Here is a 21,990-nt window from a genome sequence, read left to right as displayed (position 1 = left end):
CAACAGTGCCAGGGCTGGAAGACCTCACAGCTCTCAGCAGTGCCTGGTGCAGTGCAGATGCAATATAAATATAAAGATTACATCTTTTGTAGGGCATTGATCAACCTTCAAACCTAGAACTGACAGCCTGCAAGTGAGATAGGTCTATTTGCCTCTGATTACAGTGTCCCTGGCCCTGTCACTTGGCTGAGAGAAATCAGTTCATTCTCTCCTTGCAGTTTGGGGGCACTGCTAAATGATGTTGTGTGGCAGTCTCTGCAGAGACCTTGAAGACTGATGGGGTGGTGGAGCCTGAGACTGTGTTGATTTGGTAACCGTAGGAAGCCTGTCTGCCTGCCTTGCAGTATTACTCTCCCTCCAATAAGTAAGTGCTTCTAGCATCCAGGCTAGCCAGCTTGGCAACTTTTGGGGCACAAGGTTAAAATTCTTCAAAACCTGAGAAAACACTAGCTCTTTCTGTTTGGAAACCTCTCATTTGAAAGTGATAATTCTTTGTGCTTGTCTGACTTGTCTCTACAAGAAATATGAACTTATAATTCATCAAGAGAGAGGAAATGTCACCTGAAACTTGCTGAGGAATATAAGATCAGCACTAATACAAATCAATACAGGTTACTTTCCTGATTCATAATGTGTGTCAGGTAGCAATTCCCACAGCTGAAGGCAGCCTGCCTAATATATTGTCTAGCACTTGAATCAGTGCCCAGCTCTGTAGAATATAAGATTGTTATTTAAAAGTAATAGTGAGTTTTGAGGCTTGTTGAGAGATCTCACAACCTTGGAGTACACAGGTTTTTAAATGTGTTTGGATGTGTGCCCTAAGAAAGGTCCTACTGGTGATGATGAATGAGCAGCACTATTTCCAGATCAGGGTCATCTTGGTCATCAGGGAGAGTTTCCTGAAGGGTGTCATCATTCATATGCTGGTGCATCACTTGTACTGTATCCAGTGTGCCTTAGGCAGTAGGACTGAGTCCTGCATCTCTCATGAATCATCTTTACATTCCCTGCAAATATAGCTGGTAAATATTTTCTTGCATTTATTTTTTTTTATCTGAAATATTGGTGAGATATAAATTTGATATATAATTTGAGATAAAAAATGCTTAAACTTATTTAAGAACTTACTCCTGATCTTTGACTAGTTCATACATCAATGCTTCACAGAAGTTTCATAGTTGGATAAAGATTTTACCAGAATCTCTAGGCAGCTTTGAAGAGGACTAGTACTATGTGCAGTTCAAATGTTAATTCAAGCAAACATAGCCAAAACTATTTTATTTGTATTGCAGGAAAATCTTGTGTAAGCCTAGAGCAGTTAATTTTTCAGGGTTTTTTTTTTTCTTTTACTTTACAGCCCAGAATCTAAGGCACTAATTAAAAGTGTAAGTCTTCATTATTTGATTTAAGAAATTTGGAGGACAAGATCTGAATCTAAAAAGTAAACATATTTTCTCAATACGCTCTTCTTCTAATTGTTCAATATAGCATTTGTGGTGCATAACTTGTCAGGGAATAGCAATAAAAATGCACACAATTTGTGTGAAAGCTTTTGTGTTGTTTATTTTATTAAAAATAATAGCATTTTACTGCTGCACAATAGAGAATTCTTGCAAATGTTATAACTCCTGCATATTTTGAGTTTACATGTTGTAGTGTCTCAAGCAACAAAATACATTAATACATAACTTCAGAAGTACATCAAAGAGACAACATAAACTTGTCCCTTCAAATTGGAGACTACAAAAAGCCCTTTATGTATTGTCCCTTGCTAGGAGACTTGGAAGCATTAACAAAACCAAACTCATATTTTATTCTTTGTTTGACAAGGCAGAAAAGGACATATTAATTTATTTTGCCATTATTAAAGGCTACCATGTTTCTGCCTATTAGAGAAAAACTATCAGATTTAAAAGCAGATACAAAACCCATTGAGCCTTCCTTAACCACGGTATTAATACATTCTTGGAATACATTCAAACATCTGCTTGCTAAAAAGCTTGTGGCAGAGAGAGGAGTTTCTTGCCTTCAGTTGGGGTGGTGTAAAAGACCATAGGAAAGTTCTTGGCTATTTTAAGGCTTTATATTTCTTTCTGGGCAGATTTAAAAATACATTAATATTTTAAAAATTTAATGTGATAAATGGAGTCTATTTAGATGGCTAGCAACTTTAAAATGTCAGTGATTCTTAGCTGAAATACCACTGCCACTACTGATACAGAAAATCCCTTTGTTCTGCTTGTTTTATATCAGGAGATTTGGTGGTCTTGCCTCAGTTCTGCAGCAAGCCATTATTCCTACATCTCATTTTGTATGTGTTTGGTCTCACACCTTGCTGGGAGCTGAGTAAGGTGCCATGTGTTCCCTTCCCCTTTGTCTGATTGGAGATTACCTTATCTGTCATCTCTAATACCTTTTCCCATCTCTTCTTGTGCCTTCAGCTTCCTCCATTATAAATATTATAGTTGTGAGTTTTCTATCAAAAATGTCTGCAGGTTACTGCCAATGAGTCATTGTTAGAACTGTCAAATTATTCTTTGTGCTACTAAATAGCAGGATATGGCATCAATGAAACTGAAAATGACAGGCTCCCTGCAATCATTTTCCATAGGGATAGTGTTACTTCCAAGGGACTTGGAGCAATCTACTAAATTAAGGGGTAAAGATGATCCACTTTACTGTGATCTGTCCAAACTTGTGCCACACAAACTGCAACTGAGAGTATTTATGTAGCTAAAAAATATCTGACTCAGTCGATCAGCTGCTTAACTGAGATACTCCTTTAGCATTATCTGTTCCAGAAAGTTGAGGCTATTGTATATTTTCGCCATCAACACAGGCAGTTCAATAAAAGATTTTACCCACGCCTTTTTTTTTGTCTTGAAGAAATACTCTTGTCTCCACTGAACTTGTGTTGTGACATAGTTTGTCTGCTTTTTAAATCCACATATAGCCTCTAATTTTTAATACATTTTTATCTTAAAGATCAGCCCTCTGCTGTCTTAAAAAAATTTAAAAAATACTATGAGTAAGATCTTGCTCCAGAATTGTTAAGTGGAGCTGGGCACCCCCTCTCCCAGTTTGTGCAAATGGCTTTAACTTTGTAAGGGTTGTCCTTAAGAATCTTGTTTTTTGACAATCATAGCCCCCATTTTGTTCAAGTTAGTCTTCTGTTGTTTTTCTTTTCTTTGTTTTTTTTGTTTTTTTAATATAATAATTATTTATCTGCATTTTACTCTCCTTCACTCATGGAAGCAAAGGCTTTCAGGGCTTTTTAGGACATCTAATGCTACTGTTTAAACTACCTGCCAATCTTCATTTATAGCTCTGACACCTGGATTTAGAGCACCTTTCTTCCCTCAGGACTGTGCTGGTTCTCAATGCCGTGTTTTCCACCCTCTGCAGATTTCTTCCTAGAGTGGAGAACTTCAGTTGTCTCAGCACGTCAACAGGTTAACCAAGATTCTGAACTATTGAAAGATTGGGAATGATGTTTCTGTTAACACTTCCAGCCACAACCCAGTCAACTGTAAAAAACCAGGATAAGTTCATAAAGACACACAGCTTAGACAGGTTGCATATTTCCTTAGAGTTTCTCTTTCCTTTGGTTATAAGATATAGCACAGGTACATTTCAAATATATGTGTAATATACTACTCAAATCTTTGTAAAGAAATTCATAGTAAACTTATTTTAAGTAAATGGTGTCTGAAGTGGATAATGTGTTGAAGAATTTTTAGCTGCTGTAGGAAATGAGCTGATACCCCAAGAGTTTTTTGGTTTGTTGTGTTTTTGTCTTCACACTAACAGTACAGATTCAGATGAAAACTCTGTTTAAATACCTTCCTGTTGTCGTTTGTACTGCTGGATCACAGAATCAGAGAACCACAGAATTATTAGGATTGGAAGGGATCTCTGAAGATCATTGTCTAGATTTTCAATTGTACCAGGGCTTTCAGATACCCTGTTCTTCCCATCAAAAACCCGTCTTGCCTTTTGGTTGTTACCCCTCAATATTCTCCCTGGAGTTTACTCATCCCAGAGCGAGCTGTGCCTGCTGCCCTGGCTTGTAGCAACCACTTCCCATACAGCTCTCTCTGGTGCCACACAAAGATCACATCCCTGAACTGCACCGCTCCAGCTGATGCTCTGGCTAAGTGGTAGGACCTGTATCAGTGAGTACCTTCATAGCAGCCCTAAGCCATGTGTTAGTGGTGTAACCACTGGTTAAAAAAAAGCTGTGCCTGTGCTAGGACATGGTTATCAACAGAGGTAATTTGCATTTTACTGGCGCTTATTTCCTACTGTGTTTTTCTGTATAATGGCAAAATCAGGCTTTTGTATCAATACAATAAGCATCCTTACACAAGCACAATAAACAGAACTAATCAAAATGTGGCTTCTGCAGCTATATCAAGTTTTGTAGGTACAATTGTACTGGCCAGAATGTCAGGTCAGAGTGTGGACTTTGCTGTATTGCAGGGGATGCATTACAAGGTGTAACAGCAAAACCTGCTTAAACTAGAGTAGCTGATATTTGTGCACAGTTGATTCTAATATTGGTAAAGCAGGAAACAAAATCAAGAGTTCTGTCTTGGCATTCTATACCTAGTGGTGTATATACTAAAAGAAAGGCTTTTATGGGTACATCATTTGTGAATAATGATGTCTGTTGAGTGTACTTTGTATATTTTAATGATACACCAGTAAAACTTTAAAAAATGCCTCAACTGCCTAATTCCTGTTTCTCATCTATTAAAAACACAATGTTGATTAGTTTAGGTTTCTGTTATTCTTGGATAAATTAGATTTTTAAAGAAATCATAAAAACAATAAGGGATGTGTTAGAAAAAAATGTTATTTATAATTCTACATTTAAATTCCCTTTCTGAATGACAGAAATTATGCAAGATCCAAAGCAATTGTTAAAGGGCTTTAAAAGAAGACTAACATCTAAATTCTTGAGTCAACAAATGTTTGGGGTTTATTTAATACTGCGAACATTCTAGGAGATACAGAGAGGAGAGAAAGAAGTGCTTAGGAATTTTAAAGCACCTCACTGTTTTGAGGAAGAGAGACTTTTCTTGAGTTTGTGTTTTATTTTTAGTGCCTTAACTGGTATTTTAATCTTCCTAGAGCAGAGGCTACTCGTTTGCTGGATTTACTCCATGTTGCTGGGGTTTTATTTCAAACATTATTCCATAGCTTGTCTTAATCCAGGAAGCTTTATGAGGTTTAGCTGATACACAGGAAAGGATGGTAACTTCTGTGTTTTCCCCTTTGGATAGTTTCTTGCAGTGTTTCAGCACTTTTTTAGAGTAGAGGGAACTAGAGCAATAGACAATTTTCTGAATTAAAATCTGAAGCTACACTGATAGTACTTTTGATCTATCACATGACTTTGGAAATTAATAGTGGGTATGGCAAACACTCTTAACAAGAGAAACACTCGAGAATTCTTGATGCTAAGCCTATGTTGCCAGGGCTCTGAGCACACCAGCTGGATTTGCAACCTCTTTCCCTACACCTACAGTTTTACTGTCTGTAGTCAAGGCCAGCTCAGACATGGTGCTGCTCTGTAACCTCGGACCAAGGTGCTGTGAAAACAACCAAGTTGCAAGACAGAGTCATGAGAAGCCTTGCCTGGGTCCTCTGCTGTGCTCAGGCTCAGACCTTTGTCTGTGGTTCTTGCCTGAGTAATGCTGTGGCTATGCTTGGTCCTTGCCTGAACCTACTTCCACTGTAGTAGAGCCCAGTCTTGCATCCTGATGATCCTGACCTTGCCTTGCCAGCTGACCTCTCTGCTGCAGCTTGGACCTGCCCTGTTCCAGACTCACCTGGCAGTCACTGGGCTGTTAGCTGACTCTGGCAGCCACTCCTGGGCCTGTCCAGGCTCCTGACAGGATGTCTCGTGCTTGGTGTGGCTGCTGGCCCTGCTGCCTCATTGGTACTTGTGGCTCCCAGCTCCCCTGCCCTCCACAGAGCAGCCCTTGTTCCTCCCTGACACGATCTGCTCAAGCAGAAGCTCTTCATTAAACACCTTTCTTCCTCAAGGATAACCCAGACTGAGGAGCTCTGCCAGTAAAAGCCTGTAAAAGCCAAGCAAGCTGCCCTGAGAGATAGGAGCCTGAGCTTTTTATAATGCTCAGGTTTGACTGGGAATCTTGTTGACTTACTTGAGGGGAAATTTATCTGGCAGCATTGCACAATTTCATTTCTCATTTGTAAATCCTAATGTTAGAGAGAATTTATGAAATATGAGCAAGGTTTATTTTGGTTTTAAGTGTCTTTTGATTTCCCAGGAAGCACTGCTCATCAGACCCCAAATTTTCCCAGGAAAAAGAAAAAGAAAATCTAAATGTATTCACAGTTGTTCATTTAATGTTTGAGTTTCATATACTGGCACACTTATGGCACTTAGATTACAAAATTATTTCAACTTACATCCCCAAAACTAAAAGAAAAACCTTTAGAAATGTTTAAATCCCAAGAACTAAAGCACATTATAAACACTGCTGCGTTGAAGCTTGTAGCTTTCTAGTAAAATATGAACTGTTTCTTCCCTCATACTGTAAAATGAACAAAGGCTAGGTCATTTACTGGAATAATGAATAGCCTTTTGTAATTAAGATATTGTTTTGGTCATTCCATGACCATCTAACAAAGCTAAAACTGTGATCCTGCTTAAATGGTGGCATTTCCTATTCCCAGCTCTTGGCCACATTTTTCCCAGGTCTCCCTTGTTTATCCTGTCTATTGCTTGTTTGGCTAACCAGTGACTAGCCAATGTTTTCAGATGAACCAAACTAGGAACTAGCTGTCAACCAGATTAGGTCCCTGATCTTGTGAGGCTGTGGGAAATTTCATCCTTAGAAAATACCTATTACATTCCCAGTTTTGCTACAGAGTTTTTATGACCTTTAGCAAATCCCTTAATCTTTTTCTGTTTCCACTTGTGAAATTGAGGTAATTATATTTCCCAGTCTTTTTGTATGTGAAGATTAATTTATTAATATGCATGAGATGTGCATATCCTACAGTGATGAAAGCCATAGAAGTTCCTAGATCAATTCTTTTATATATTTGAATTTTATTAATTCACAGCTATGGAGAGTTTATTCCTGCTGAAAGCTTCAGTAATCCCGACACCTCCACATCATCTTAATTATATTAAGCTGTAGTTCAAAAGCAACAATAATATTTGGCTCACTGTCATTTTCATGGTGCCTGTATCCTAAACTCATTCAAATAATCATAGTGGAGATTGTGATTCCTGCAGGTTCCTATTGTTTCCAATACATGAATGGCTAGCATGTAAATATTCTAAATGTGTGCAAAATTCTGAATTTTGAATGTTTGAAATGTATAATGATAGATGGGCCATCATGATTTAGGTAATTAGGCACTGGGGCTCACAGTGCTAGAATGAGCTAGTAATATTTAGCTGGTGATTTTAATGTTTTGAGTGGTTTGGCAGCAAGAGCAAGTTAATGGCACAATGTGTTCCCATGGCCTTGTTTGAAAAGCTGGATGGGTGGATGTGAAGGCTTAGCTGCTGTAACAGGGGTTCCCAGTGTGCAAAGCCAGCCATGACATTGAGAAACAAGCTCTGATAACACTGAGGCTGCATCTGCTCTCCTGCTCTGCAGAGAAGCTCACCCAGACTCTGTTACTCTTTTTAAGTTATGCCTTCAGTATGCCTGTCAGGGCTCCTCACTTTCAAAGGGGTTGAGACAAAGATGTGAGCATCTCCTCTAACTGTGGCCTGAAAACCAGGTTAACAAAAAATACCTAAAAAAGCTTTTTGCAAAGACCAGTAACAGCTTGGGGTGTAAATAAGTAAATAATTAAAAGGCCCATTTGACTATATAGCAACAAACTTTAGCTTAGTGGTTATTGGCTCAGTAGTCATTAATATCCAGAACACAGCTTTTTCCTAGGATCTTAAAAGGATTAATCTGCTGAGTGGAACAGCTTGCAAAGGTTTACAAGGCGGGCAGGGGGGTGGAGGGAAAGAAAAGTGATGAAGGCATGAAGGCCTTCAAAGCAGGAAAAAAATAGAAATGGCTTATTTTGTAAGGTCACTATGCTTTGATGGACATTAACTTCAGTGACACTTAGTAAGAACTCAGCTGACAGTGCCATTGGAATTGAAGGCTTTTAAGTGTAAATGTTCCACTGTTTCCATCTCAACATGAGGAAGAACTTTACATTAGGTATTGCAGAGCACTGGAACACACTGCCCAGGGAGGTTGTGAAGTATCTTTCTCTGGAAAGACATTTGAAACCCACTGGACACATTCCTGTGTAACTTACTCTAGGTGACTCTGTCTTGGTTGGGGCAGGGTTGGACTGGATGATCTCAAGAGGTCTTTTCTAACCCAAATGATCCTGTATTAAGTACAATGCATTTTGTAATGTGAATTGCCAAGAAGATAGTCATGTGCTCTCTGTGAGCAGAAACTAACCTAAGCTGTAAGCTTTGATGAAAGGAAGCATCCTAGTAACTATAATGGGCATATTACCTATTTAACTGTGCATTCACTAGAGGAGAAAGGGAGGTTTGAAAGCATTTAGTTTGCTCCCATCAGTACCAGCTGCTGTTGCATCAGCCTTCATATCTCATGACATTGTTTTGAAGCACAGCCATCCCTCAGTGCCACCAAATTAGAGGCTTTTGAACCTTACCTATATAATTGCAGAGAGCTGAGCTGCTGTATGTGATAGTCATAACTGCATTTTTAATTTTTGGAAGAGAGGATGGTTTTACTTTCCTCATTTCTTTGAGGTAGACTAAGTGACTAGAGAGAAGAGTTTCTTCTCTCTCTGGGTTAGTCTGTGGTAGGTTATATTGCAGTTTTGGTTACATCTGCTGCCTTTCTATTCAGAAAAAAAAATAGTTTGGATGGATGCTGTCTTGTCTATGCTACTAGAATACATACCATTGCTTATAAACCCCAGTCCTTATGCTTGTCTTTGATTTCATATAGGTAATTTTACATTTGAAATTAATTAGCTGGTCTGCAATTTCATTGTAAGTACCAATGTTATCTTGCCTAAATTCTGCAAACCTAGAAAAGGAGCCTGAGTTATTTTGGTCTGAACACCTTTTTGTCCCATTTGCAGAGGGTACTGTGGGGAACTTTGAAAAGGTCTCAGTGTGGCTTAACTCTTCTTCCATGGTGGCCTATGTGGTTTTAAATATTGCCAGTTTTGATTGTAATCTGGTGGTGTAAACCCTTTATTCACTTTGGAATCAATCATTTGACCATTGGACTCGGTGACCCAGACAATCTCATGGAATTCTATGTCTTCGGGCACTCGGAAAGACCAAATCACATTCAGACTGGACCATTCTGAAATGTCATCAATTCGGAGAGCAGTTATTTTTACATGAGTCCTATCAGTTTCTCTGGAACTTCCAAAACCGGCAGGCTGCTATTCTTTCCAGAGTCCAGGAAGCCTTGCGGAGAAGGGCGCTGCCAGCGCGGCGGACGCGGCCGAGCCCGGGAAAGCGAGGCCCTTTCCCGCTGCCTGCAGCAGGGGGCGAGCGGCCCCCGGCTCCCGATCCCCGGCCCGGCGAGACCTCCCGAGCTGTACCCTGAACGCTGCCCACGGCTCCGACTTCTTATCAAATTGCTATCCGGGAAGGGTCCCTCTGTAGAAGCTGCTCATTTCAACGAATTACCGAGTGCAGGTGCACTCCAGAAATTTCCAAAATTGTAGGGATTAGTTGGGCAAATTGGGGCAATAATCAGGACAAAAATAACTATAATGGTATCAGATGTTAACCAGCAGTTTAAAGAGTGATCTGGCAGTAGCATCACAGAAATTCATGGCTCAGAAACTAACCACCTCCAACGTCCTCTCCCCCCAACTACTGAGTACAGATGGAGAAGCTGGCTGTTTTCCATCAATAGTGAGTAACCCATTTTCTCTGCTGATTGATTTGGCCTGTGCTGTTGATCTTTTACTTTTTTTTTTCTTTTTTAAAAAATGTTATTCCTGGCAGAAAGGTCTTGGCATTAAACTTAATGCTGAATGACAATTTAATACTTCCTCTTCCAAGTCTTGCTGACCTTTAGTTTTGTTGCAAATAATTTCTAATTTGTATATAGGAAAATACTTCAATTATATAGCTTTTAAAAATGAGATTGAGAGGAATCATTAGTTTAGCACAAAATGTGCAATATTTTTAGTGTACTGCTAGAAGTCTCTATTCTGAGCTAAACTGTTGCTTGTGAGAAAATGGAAGTGCAGCGCACAAAACATTTGCAAGTTGCTGATACACCTGATGAATCATTAAGCAGCGGTTAGGACTTCAGCTTTCTCAGCAACACAGCAAAATAGAATCAACTTTCTTTCTTTCTTGGAATAACCTTCATGAGTCCTCTCTGAATTAACCACACACGAAAAAAAATCAGTAAAAGGGCATTATCCTGAAGTGAACAAAGTAGCTAACAGGTGTTAGCTGTTACATGTAACTTTTCTTGACTTTAAATCACACTTCATCATACTTCCTAACAGTTTGTGAGGTTCCCTTCTTTTAGACAGTGCTATAGCTTTCCTGCTTGCATAGTGTATTAGTTCTAATTACCTTAAATTCATTCTGTAGCAGGAAGTACGGTTTTGAGCTATATGGAAATCTTACACTACCACTCTTCTTCTCAGAGCTCCATAAATCTTAAAATGCAAAGCACTTAAAGTAGGAGTGAGACTGTAGACTACACAAGTAACTATTTTCTGAATTACTTCACAGTGAATAAAATCCTGATTATATCATTGAACACTTGACACTAGTAAAAGTGTAGAAGAAAAAATTCATACTATTATTAACAGTAGAGTTTAATTTAATTCCAAGGTTTCTTTTTTAACCTTGCACTGTGTAATGGGAAGCACTAGAGATGTCTAATCAAGATTCTTATTCGTTTAAATCACTTGGTTCTGGTTAGCCAAGGGGAGCATTTTCAACTGTCCTCAGTCCTCGGTGGCAGGAGCTGAGGCAGCGTCCGCACTGAAGTGACACGGTGCAGCTGTCCTACCCGTCCTGGAGAGGGCTACTCGTCATATGGTGATTTAAACACTTTGCAGGACCGCAGCACGATCACCGATGGAAGCAAATGCTTCCTTCACGTCCTCAAATTCGGATTCAGGTCATGTTGCAGCAGCAGCGCTCTCAGCAGTGACACTTATTTTTGAGTGTGCTCTAGAGCAGCCTGCTATGCCTAACAGGTGCTTTAGTCGCGGCTTCCCTCCCTGCAGTCCTGCCCGGCCCCGCGCTCGGCCCTGGCGGGTCCGGCAGTCCGCCGGCACGGCCGTGGCCTGCACATGCTCAGCCCTGAGCGGGACCACGCAGTGCTTCCAGACACACAGAGCATCCCAGCGAGCCGCGGGCTGAGCGGGGAAGGGCGATGGCCAGAGCTGCCTCCAGCACGCAGGTAGGTCACGAAGCGCTGGGGAAGGCGGCGAGCACCGGGGTGCGCGGGGCCGCTCCCGCGGGGCGCCCCCGCCAGAGCGCCCGCGCCTCTCCCTCGGGCCGGGGCGCGTCAGGGGGCAGCGCCTCGCTCTGCCGATACCGCCCGGGGCCGCCGGGCCCAGGCACCGAGCTCGGGCTCCGACTCTCCGCTGCGGCGCGGGGCGAGCGGCCGGGGCCGGCGGCCCCGCCCCCCTCTGCCTCCTCCCCCTCGGTGCCCTGCCTCCTCCCTCCGCCGGGCGGGCGGCCGGCTGCGCGGACAGGGCGGGCGGGAGGCAGAGCGCGGCTGAAAGGTGTTGCTGGAGGGGAAGTTTGGAGAAGGTCGTCGGGTGCCTGGGCGCTCCGGCAGCATCATGGCGGAGCAGGGCGAGTCGCCGGTCCACGTCCAGCAGCCCCAGCCCGCGCCCGCCGCCCCGGCCGCCGGCTGGCCCATCTGCAGGGACGCCTACGAGCTGCAGGAGGTGATCGGTCAGTGGAGCGGGGGCGCGGCGGGGCGGGGAAGGAAGGAAAGCAGGGATGCCGCGGCCGGCTCCGGGCCTACCGGCGCTCGCTCTCCCGCAGGCAGGGCTCGCTCACTGCGGCGGACGCACCCGGCACTGCAGCGGCGGCTGCTGCAAACTTTATCCGCCCGGCAGCGGGCGGCCCCGGGGGGCGGCGGCTCCTGCTGGAACCCGCCGCGCCCCGCCCGGCGCGCCTCGGTTGAGGTGCCGCTCTCCTGCGGTGCATCGTCACTCCAGCCTTGACCTGCTGCTTTGCACCGGGACCCCGGCAACTCCTCTGATGCGCTCTGTGTGCTTTGTGTGTCTAGGCTGTGTGTGTCCGTGGATGCGCACATGTGCGTGCATCCGCTTAGATTAGTCTGCATTTTTTCCGGTGCTTTCATGGGGGAGGTAAATCTCACCCGTAGATCTGCTGCTCACGTGACGACTCTCTCTTAATCAGTATATATACATATATACGTATATATATTTAAACTATTTCCTCTTCTCCCTCGCTGTTTCATCTTGCTTGTATCTCCTTGTGCCCCTCGGCCCTATGCCCGTCGGCGACACGTAAGGCCAGCTTCGTTTTCACCCCAGCCAATCTGCTTTTGACCCGGTTTGCCATGTGAAGTTTAACCCGCCTGCTGGCCCCCTCCCATATCTCTTAGGAAGAGGACTTTCTTGGTTGTGTGCTTCAGCATTTTGTCCGTGTGCTCAACTAATGCACATCAGAAGTGTTCAGTGTCCATTCCCTTTATTTGGATAAGGTTATTTTGAATTTTACTTTATGAAATGCGGACTGGTGTTGAAAGTATGTGCGATGGAAAGTTTTTCGTTTCTTGGCCTGTATGCTGCTTGTTGCTAATGATCTACTTTGGGAAAACTTGCTTTTATTTGTATGTAACATTTTAAACTTCTAGCAAATACTGCAAATGGCAAAGACCAGCTCTGATTGCTGTTTCTTACAAATAAGGCCATTTAAGTGAGAAAAGTCCAGGTGACTTGCCTGCTGATGCTGTTGATTATCTTCAGTATTATACTAACTGCTAATTGTTGTCAGGCTGATGACAGCCAGAACTGCATGTTGTTGATCTGGAAGTTGCATCTACTCAGCTTTGTCATTAAGCTTTTTTATTTTCCACAGGCAGAAACAAAATAGTTGAGAAAAGTACTCCTTAAAATGGGATGGCTTTTTGTTGACCCAGGTACCTTTGTGTTTTTGTGTGTACTTCCAGGCTGTGAATAGGGACTAAGGAGGGATGAGGGTCCAGGTGTTCAGGTCCCTGGAGGTGGCTGACTTGGTTTGGTATTGAGCCAGTGTTGCCTGTGGAGGCCCCCAAAAGTATGGGTTTACTGGACAGACAACTTTGTCTTCCTCAGTCTGGGGAATGGATCAAACTTAGCCAAGTGGAAGTGATTCTATTAGCATTAAGGTGTATCTTTGCTGAGGAGTAGATCCCTCTTCTAAGGCGAAAAAGGCCTGAAAGGTGTTGGATTAATCCTTGTCTAGGGTGTAATATGAGTCATATGAGTTACTTAAATAATAGTTGTTTTCTGTTACAGGACCTGTGGAATGCCTGCATGAAAATTTCCTTTAGAAACTCCTTTCCACTTTATTCTTTCCACTTAAAAGCTTGGATCTTTTGATATGTAAACTGGAATCCTAACTGCTAATATATATTTATATGCATCCATTGAACAAGTGGATGCTATGTTGGACTAGCAGATACTGATCTGTAGAGAAACTTTTTTGCTGGTTACCTATGGGTGCTTCTAAATATTGATGTTATTTTACTGAATGCCTAGGGAATAAATTGAGGTCAGTGTATATTGAATCAGATTCTTGGACACACTGAAATTGCCTGCCGTAATTTCTCTAAACTTAGGTTTCTTCCATGACTTTCTTTCAAAGTTGCTGACATATATTTTGTACCACTTGACTAAAAAAATCTTGTGCTTAGTCAAATATGTCTTTTTTCATCAACACCTTTTATTTGTTCTCTTAATTTACAGGAGACTCTCTATGAGATTAAATTTAGTCTGGATGCTATTAAAAATAGCAAAAAACCCCAACTGAACACGCCCCACCCCACTTTCTAAAAAAAACCCAAGCAAACCAAGGTTCCTGTAAATTCCATGTGTTTGACCACATGCTAACACAATTCTGGAGCTGTAGGATGAATATTGTTGGTTTTAATGAGCATGGAAAGGGACTCTTAAATAATCTTTTTTATATCTGAGGGAGGAGAGAATGAAACAGTCTGAACTTGGTTCAGCAGCAGCCCTGTGCATGCCAGGGTTAATTGCGTTGTGAACAGGAGTAGTTACCACTTGCTGAAACAGAGCTGATCACCTCTGGAAAGCGCTACACACTTCTCCCTGAGGAGCTAGGCAGTGTGAATTGAGTTCAGTTGCAGTAGCCCTTTCCCAATGGGAAAAATAACCATGCAGTGAAGCACCACTGTGGGCTTTGCAGGAGGAAAGGTACACCATAATGGTTTATCACAATGCTTCCCGACAGAATAGACTTTAGATTCTTTGGTAACTAAAACAGAGACACAGGAATGGCTGTTTCAGGAATGTTTAAAAGTTCCAGTGGGGGATTATAAAATGAAAGTAATTGTTAGTCTTGTGGGCCATCTCCATCCCTTGGATTTAGCATCTCGAGAAGTTCTGTTCTTCTCTATGAGAACATGAACTTTTCTTATTGCTCATTTGTGACTAACCACATGCTTTGTTGAAAACCAAGACCACATGTTATGGATTTCCAATGAAAAACCTTTTTCTTTAAATTTTCTGTCAGTTGTATCCTTCATCTGGGAGCTTCAAGTGTCTCCTGAGGAGAAAATACTAGCTTTAAAGAGTGCTTCTTATGAGATGTTATTCCAAGTCTGCGTTATTTTCTAGGTGGCTGGCCAGCTCTCTGTAAACTCTTTGTGTGCAGTTTCATGATACATTTAATCTGCTGTAACAGGCAGCTGCTGAAAGGATCTCATTGATCTGACAGCAAACTAGTTCTTCTGCCGGGTCAGTTTCCTGCTGGATCAGATTCCCTGTTTGACTTGCTGCATGGCTTTGTGATTGATAGGTTTGATGCAAGGAAGAGGCTCTTCCGATTAATGCCTAGATGCTTATATTTTCTGGAGTGGGAGAAAAACATTCTGACTGTTCTCTGTGAATGTATAGTGTAAAGAGGAAATTTTTACATTAATTCAGATTAATACAGGCTGTCCATATATAAAAGCACTTAGACCTTAGAAAGGGATCCCTAATTGTTAGGAAAGGAGGATCCAACCAACCTTCTGGCAGTAGTTACAGAGATAAGAACTGTAATTGCTATTAAGGTAGAGCCAGATTTAATTTAGTGAAGACCTGGGAGATCTCTTTCTCAGATTTTAATGCATTAAAATGCTCAGTGGATTTTAATATGTATGGAAGGGATTTTGTTGCTTTTTATATTCTTTTTAAGATTAATATGACTTAGATTAAAAAAAAGCAGCTAATAAAATCAATACTGTGAGAGGTGTTCTTACGCAGTTTGGTTTTAAAACAAAGTATTCAGAATAAAATAACTGAAATAGATTTCTTTGAATTTGTCATGTATATATATATGAGGTTTTTTTTCCACAGAAGCAATACAAGTCTTCACAGAACAAGCATTTAAATGGTAATCAACACAAACACTTTATTCAGTTTTCAGTTTTTTTAAAATCATCTTTTTATCTTTCAAACTGTAATGAGCCCTACATCATCTGGATGAGACAAAGCAGTGTTAAGTCTTGGTTGTTTTCTTTGCTTTATTTTGGGTGGTATTTTGTTGTTTTGTTTTGTTGTTTTTTTTGTTTTGTTTTGTTTTTTGTTTTTTGTTTATGTATGATCAAGTAGCTTTGACTTTATTTTGGAAAACTATATTGGAGGTGATGCTTCTCTGCCAGATGTAACATATTGTCTTCCTGCATGGATGGAAGGTGGATTCTGTTACGGAGAAGCAGTGGTTTATCTTGTGATTAGGTTGGGTACTAGTTTAGATTATAAAATTGTATTTTTCTCTCCTGTTGCAACTGACTTGGAAAATTATTTTTGCTGGGAAACAGCCAGAATTAGATTGAAATAAAGGGTTACTTTTATAAGACGGATTATCTATATTGGCTGCAAATCACTAAAAAGTTACCTTAGTTGAACTTGTGTGTTTGTCTAGTTTTTTTCCTAACTTTGAGCTCAAAAATATCTTGTGGTTTTTTGCCTCATAAGGTGCAGCGTTGCTAAGTCAAATGTGTTGAGGTTTTGAGCAGAACAAGTTACCATGTGAGACTGTTCTGCTGATTTTATGCTTTTTATTGCAAGCAGCCTGTGAACTGCTCTTGGTTAATGGCTCTGGGGTCTTTGGTGGTGTTTCCAGGGCATGTTATTTACTTTTTTTTCCCCCCTCCCCTGCTGCATGTATTGCTAATGGCTCTTTGTCTGACAGAGAATAGACTCTCCTATATTTGTTGTTATCTGAGATCTTTGACTGTCAGAGTGATGTCTGTTCATGATCCTCAGGAACCCATGTTCATGTTGGTAGTGCTATATGCTGTTTTGAAAAGCCTCTCTATAGTTAGAGGTAAAATCACAATTCTGTGTTCTTGTTCTGTTAATCAGATGTTCATGTCTCATTCATATTTTCCAAAATTTTTTATCCCTGTGCTGAATTAGGATTTTTTTTTAAACATTTTAAGGTCTTTCTTTTGCAGTAGTTTTTATGTATGTGCTGTAAATTAAATCGCACTGGAATGAATGAAATACCACACTAGCAACTAAAGCTATGGCAAAATTTTGTATTTGCTCTTGCTAAACCTCCATAATTCTTGCATGAGAAGCTGCATAATTTGATAAGTAACACTTAATGCTACCTAAGGTCTTTGTACCAAAACTTTTTGTAAAAAGAAAAATGTGCCTACCTTAATTCTGCTCCAAAGTAAATTCTATTCCTTACCAATAAATCTTAAAAGTTATTACAGCAGCCTAAGCATATTGTATGTGCACATATTAAATGCAGCCTTTGTAATATTAATTATAACTTAATACAACTGCAGCTTGACAGGAAGAGTTTAGATTTGTAAATGAAATTTTACATTTTGGGAGATAATTGGTTGAGAGTTTCTGTCTGCTAATAACTATTGGTAGAAACTGTGGAAATATTAAATCCCCATTTAGAATTCTAATAAGGAGTGGCTTTTAATTCAGTTGCCAGGGTAAAGGTGGTCATGGTGCAATTTAAAAACACCTTGTGGAACATTCACAGTGCTGTTCTGCTAATGAGGCTGTGCAGATCTTGAAGTTGTTAATTATTTGCTTTGTCTCCACATGGTAGTGTTGGGGAAGGGACTTCTGTTTTGGCTATTTTTTTTATTATTATTTTTTTTAATGGAAATATGTTAGAAATACCCAGATTGGAAACATGGCTGTACATAGCTGTAGATTTCATTGGTTCAAGGAGGTTAAACTTTAGGTGATTCAATGTTCAGACTTTGTTATATAATCTAGTGAATTTTAAAACATAATTAACTCATGCGATTGGAATTCAGACTTGTCAGGAAAAAGATTAAAAAAAAAAAGTTTCCTTTGGATTGCTTCTGATTGCAAGTAACCAGGATATTAACCTTGTTTTAAAATTCCCTTGTTAACTGGAAGGGTAAAGGAACATATATCAACACATCAGGCAGCTGGCTGGTGCTGTGTAACGATAATTTATAGAAAATATGCTTTCCCGCTTTTCCGATCTGCTTTTTCCCTATTGGTTGGCTCTCTTCTCCTTATGCTTTCCCTTTCCCTTCCATCCAAGTTCTTCTTACAGTTAAGGCCAATACCTCTGGAACCTGCAAAGTCCTGGCTCCAGAAGAGTTTCTTGAGTGTTAAAAGAGGAGCCACTCCACTGGTGAGCTTGTAGAAATTTGAAGGGACTGCATGATTTTGTCCCTTTCTAAGTGTTAGAACAGCAAGACTTTGCATCTTCAGAGTAGAACTGTTTCTTGTTGCCAGCATTGTGCTTTGATGGCAGGGGCCAGGTTCAGACCTAGCAAAGCTATTTTAGATTGGGTCAGATGTTGTTCTGAAACAACTTAAGAGCTGCTTTACTTTTTTTCTTTTAGTGAAGAATCACTTTCTCTTAGGTCCTAGACCAGTTGTTTTTTACCAGAATCTGTTTATCAAATGGAGCTTCTCTTTGTTAACTGGAAACAAAACCACATCTGTTCTGATTGGTTTCAGGAGAAGAAACAGTTAGCTCTCCATGCAAAGGAGATGTGGGTGGCTCATAGAGTGACTACTTGTCTAGATCATATTTAATTTTTGTGTGCACTGCCTTGGTTCTCTCTCTCTTCCCCCATTTAACTTTCCAAAATAATTTGGAACTGTAAGGCAGCAGTTGATAGAGGCTTTTTTTTCTTCAAGTAATAATAGTAATTCTTGATGTTTAAAGAATGGGCCCTAAAAATCAAATTAAGTTAGCTGCTCTTGTTAACTTCTTGGGTTTGCTGAAGTCACTGGGATACTGCTGAGCAGGGGTTGCAGAGGAGCACTGTGCTTGCAGCACTTGGAAAACAATTATGTCACTAGGACATTTTCTGGTGCCGAAAATTAAAAGTGAATTTCCCCCCACCCCCAAGAAATCATACTTAATATATGTTGATACTTCTTACCCTATGTAAATAATGAGCTGTATTGAATGAGTGGATTTTTCCTTATTTCTGCCTTTTATAGCACAACCTTTCCAGTGGTATGAAATCCTGACAGCTCTACTAGATTTCACTGTTTCTTGCTAAGTTTGAAGGTCTTTGGATGTGCACGAGGGTTTGCATGGTTGAAGCTTGTGAGTGTAAGAACATTATCATGCAACAGGTTTTAAAGATTCCCTCTGAACAATCCCCAGGTACATTTTTCCTGTGTTGCTGTTTGTCAGAATCCTGTGGCCTGCTTGCAAGCGGAGCTCAGTGAAAAGTTTGAACAGTATTCTCCATTTGTTAACTGAAGTAATAAGTTCGTGGCATTAGTGGAGTTAATGTTTTCAGTCCTTTGCCCATGATGTTTGACTAGTTATGTGGCTTTACTCAATAGTTCAATGAAACTTCAATATGATAAATTAGCTGTCTCCATTAATCCTTTGTCTTTACAAATAACAATTTCTGAATTATTTTATTAGCCTAATTATTCCTGTGGATGTCTAAATGCCTCTGAGGTATTTTGATTGTAAATTAAATATAGATGAAACTTGAGAATGTCCTATAGGCTGTGTAATGATTATGTTACACAGCTTTTGAGCTTTGCTTCTGCACCTAGAGAAATTAGAATTAGAAGCAGACTGAAAATTTGAAGCTTTTCTGTGTTCCTAGTCATGCTTTCAGAAGAATTGTGTACTTAAAGCTCTTGAAGGTCAAGATCCATGTTGGATGTCTGTGTGCCAAGTATACCTGCTTCAGGGTAGTGGTACAAAAACAGTTAATTTAACCGACCAGAAAAATACTGTGTATTTGTTAATCATGGTTTCTGTCTTTTTGGAGTAATATGAAGAAGAGCATAAACTTGAGCTATTGCTTTAGACTTCTGAGAAGCAACATACTTGGATTCAGAAGCACAGCCATTTAATTATAAAGTTGCTTTTTCCTTCTCACGTTTTTGCTATGAAGACGTTTTATTACAGGGACTGAATTTAAGCTTATAATTTATTCCTCTTAGTGTCTTGTGCTTCCAGACTCTAAGCCACTTCAGACTAATAGTAAGAACTTCATTAGAATTAGATTAGAATCAGCTAATGAAAATTTAATGATATGATAGTATTTATATTGCTCCAACTCTTCCATTGTTTCATGAGAAGCAATATATGAGAAATAGGCAAGTTTTCTGCTTGTAGTGTATGGTCACAGTAGACTCAGATTCTAGGAGGCACATTTTGTTGGGGAGAGCTAGTTGAAGATGATTTGCAGCTCAACAGTGCTGTATTAATTAGACATCTTTATGACACGACAGTAGCAATAATGCCTTTGTTTTGGTAGATTGCTGCTTTTCATTCTCGGAAAAGAATGATGCACTATGTGATGACATCCGGAATACTTGGAAAATACTGTGTTCATGGTATTAGAATTGTTCCAAGTGTTTACTTTCAAACTAAATGAGAAACAATAAAATATGCAGACTAAATCAACACCAGAATTTGTTTATAATGCTACTTCAGAAATGAATAGTAATTATTTTTTAACAGCATTTTTCTAGGCAGAAGATCTGACTCAGCATGGCAAATCTTCAATTTGCCCTATTTTTATAATGGAGTTCTGTGGAGTTCTGATGGTACCCTGGTAAAGTAACTTTTGGTTCCACACCAATACCAGATATACCAAGATTACCAGATACCAAGTTCTCCAATAATTATACAGAGATTTTTTCAGCCTGGGTCTTGCCTTTTGTGTCCTTTTGTTTTCAGGTTTTAAGAGTTGTATGCATATTGAATAATGGTTTCTATATTGATGATGAAACAACAGGGAGAATGAAATGATCAGAATCCATGTTTCTTTCCATGTGAGGATGAATGGATAATAACATGTCAGATAAAATCCAGAAATTTTTAATCAAGTTGTATCCTTTGCTCTTTTCCATGCTTTTTGTTGGGAAAATGTGGGATGAATATGGGTTTGTTGGATACATTCATGTGAAGTACTGTACGTCCACATTTGTCCTTATCCCATGGCAGCCCCAGGAGGTGTGTATGTCAGGAGCTGCCTCCTGCCTGCAGCGTGGGGCGGCCGTGCAGCGTGGCTGTGCCGCAGGAGCAGCGGCAGTGTGGGCCAAAGAGCCCATTGCAAGGTCTTTGACTGCTACTTTTTGTTTCTTCTTCCCTAAAAAAATTGAAGTGTGAGTGAAGTTGGATTCTTTTTCATTTTGAAGGAAGCCAGGGTAGATCTGATTGCAAAATAACATTTTTGTAAAAAAAAAGTTTTCCTCAATTTCTCCAGTTTATCCACAACTGGAGAAAGCCTCATGTGCCTCAGTTCTTCATCCCTTCCTCTGTCCTTTGAGCTAGTTTAACAGCTAGTTATTTTTCATTATGCCCAAAGAAAAGTACTGCTTCAAATCTCTTCAAATAATGAACATGTAATGTTACTCATTGTTCAATGGCACATGTATTTTCTAGTCTATAAGTCTGGTGAATTCACAAGTTACCTTTATATGCTGATATGAAGGTGAAGGCATTTTAGGTATTCATTAGGTGAGTACAGCTGAACACCCTCTTTGCTGTCTGATGTGATACCTGTTAGTTCTTGGTGGTATTGAATTCCCAATTCCTGGTCTGCACATTCTGTAAATTGTAGTAAAATTAATATTGAAACAGAGCATAATTTATTTTGCCCTTATGCATAACATGTTTCACTTTTTTTTCTTAATATGGCAGCTCATATGGAAAATAATGTGATTGAGAGGTCATTCCAGCTATAGAACTTGACTTTTCACTGCTCAGTTCAGTTTCATACCCTTTAGTTCATTATGCTCTTTAAATGCTATACTTTGTTACTTCATAATCACACGATAGTGGAAACGTATGATTGGAAACATGATAGTGGAGGGAGTGTAAGCAAACTAGGTGTATAAAGTGGTTTTAAGATATCTCAAGCCGACCTGAAAGCCATGGAACTTCTGAGGAAAGCATTGCAAACTGGAGCAGAGAAACTTTATTTGCATTTCACATTTGATGCCCATTAATGTATTGTATGTTTTAAGTAGCACATTTTATGAGAAATTAAAAGTTTTTAGCTAATTTACTTGTTCGGTTAAGTTGAATTTATTTAGTTGTTTCTGTGTATTGGTTGTTCTCTCCATACCCTTCCTTTTAGCATATGTAAACAGAATAATTTTGCAGTGCATTAAATGCACTCTGCACCAGGGAATAAGATCTATTTTCTCCAGAGAATCTGATAATCAAGCTTATCACTAAGGCAACAGGGATCCTTGGCAGAATGATGAAGGCACCAAAATGTAATTAAAATTTAAGCTTTATTTTCTTGACAA

At 40.1% G+C, this 21,990-nt stretch overlaps 1 protein-coding gene across 4 annotated transcripts in view; it reads left to right on the top strand.

Moving 5' to 3' along the window:
• Positions 1-9,770: 9,770 nt before the first annotated feature.
• The window catches only part of STK39 (serine/threonine kinase 39), an 85,860-nt gene continuing 73,640 nt past the window's right edge, over positions 9,771-21,990 (top strand). For 2 of the 4 annotated variants that reach the window (XM_014249236.2, XM_088058814.1), the window contains exon 1: positions 11,722-11,941. In XM_014249236.2, the coding sequence (XP_014104711.1) occupies positions 11,827-11,941 (115 nt within the window). In that variant the 5' untranslated portion in view covers positions 11,722-11,826. Of the gene's footprint in view, positions 11,443-11,721; positions 11,942-12,261; positions 12,364-21,990 lie in introns of those variants that run through there. The other 2 variants (XM_088058816.1, XM_088058815.1) reach the window with 2 other exon arrangements.

This window comes from Pseudopodoces humilis, chromosome 8 (genome assembly GCF_049639895.1).
Source record: "Pseudopodoces humilis isolate 2021_Gansu_Grassland_sample_001 chromosome 8, ASM4963989v1, whole genome shotgun sequence".
Taxonomy (NCBI): domain Eukaryota; kingdom Metazoa; phylum Chordata; class Aves; order Passeriformes; family Paridae; genus Pseudopodoces; species Pseudopodoces humilis.
Note: the sequence above shows the minus strand (reverse complement) of the source record. Positions and strands in the feature narration are given on the sequence as shown.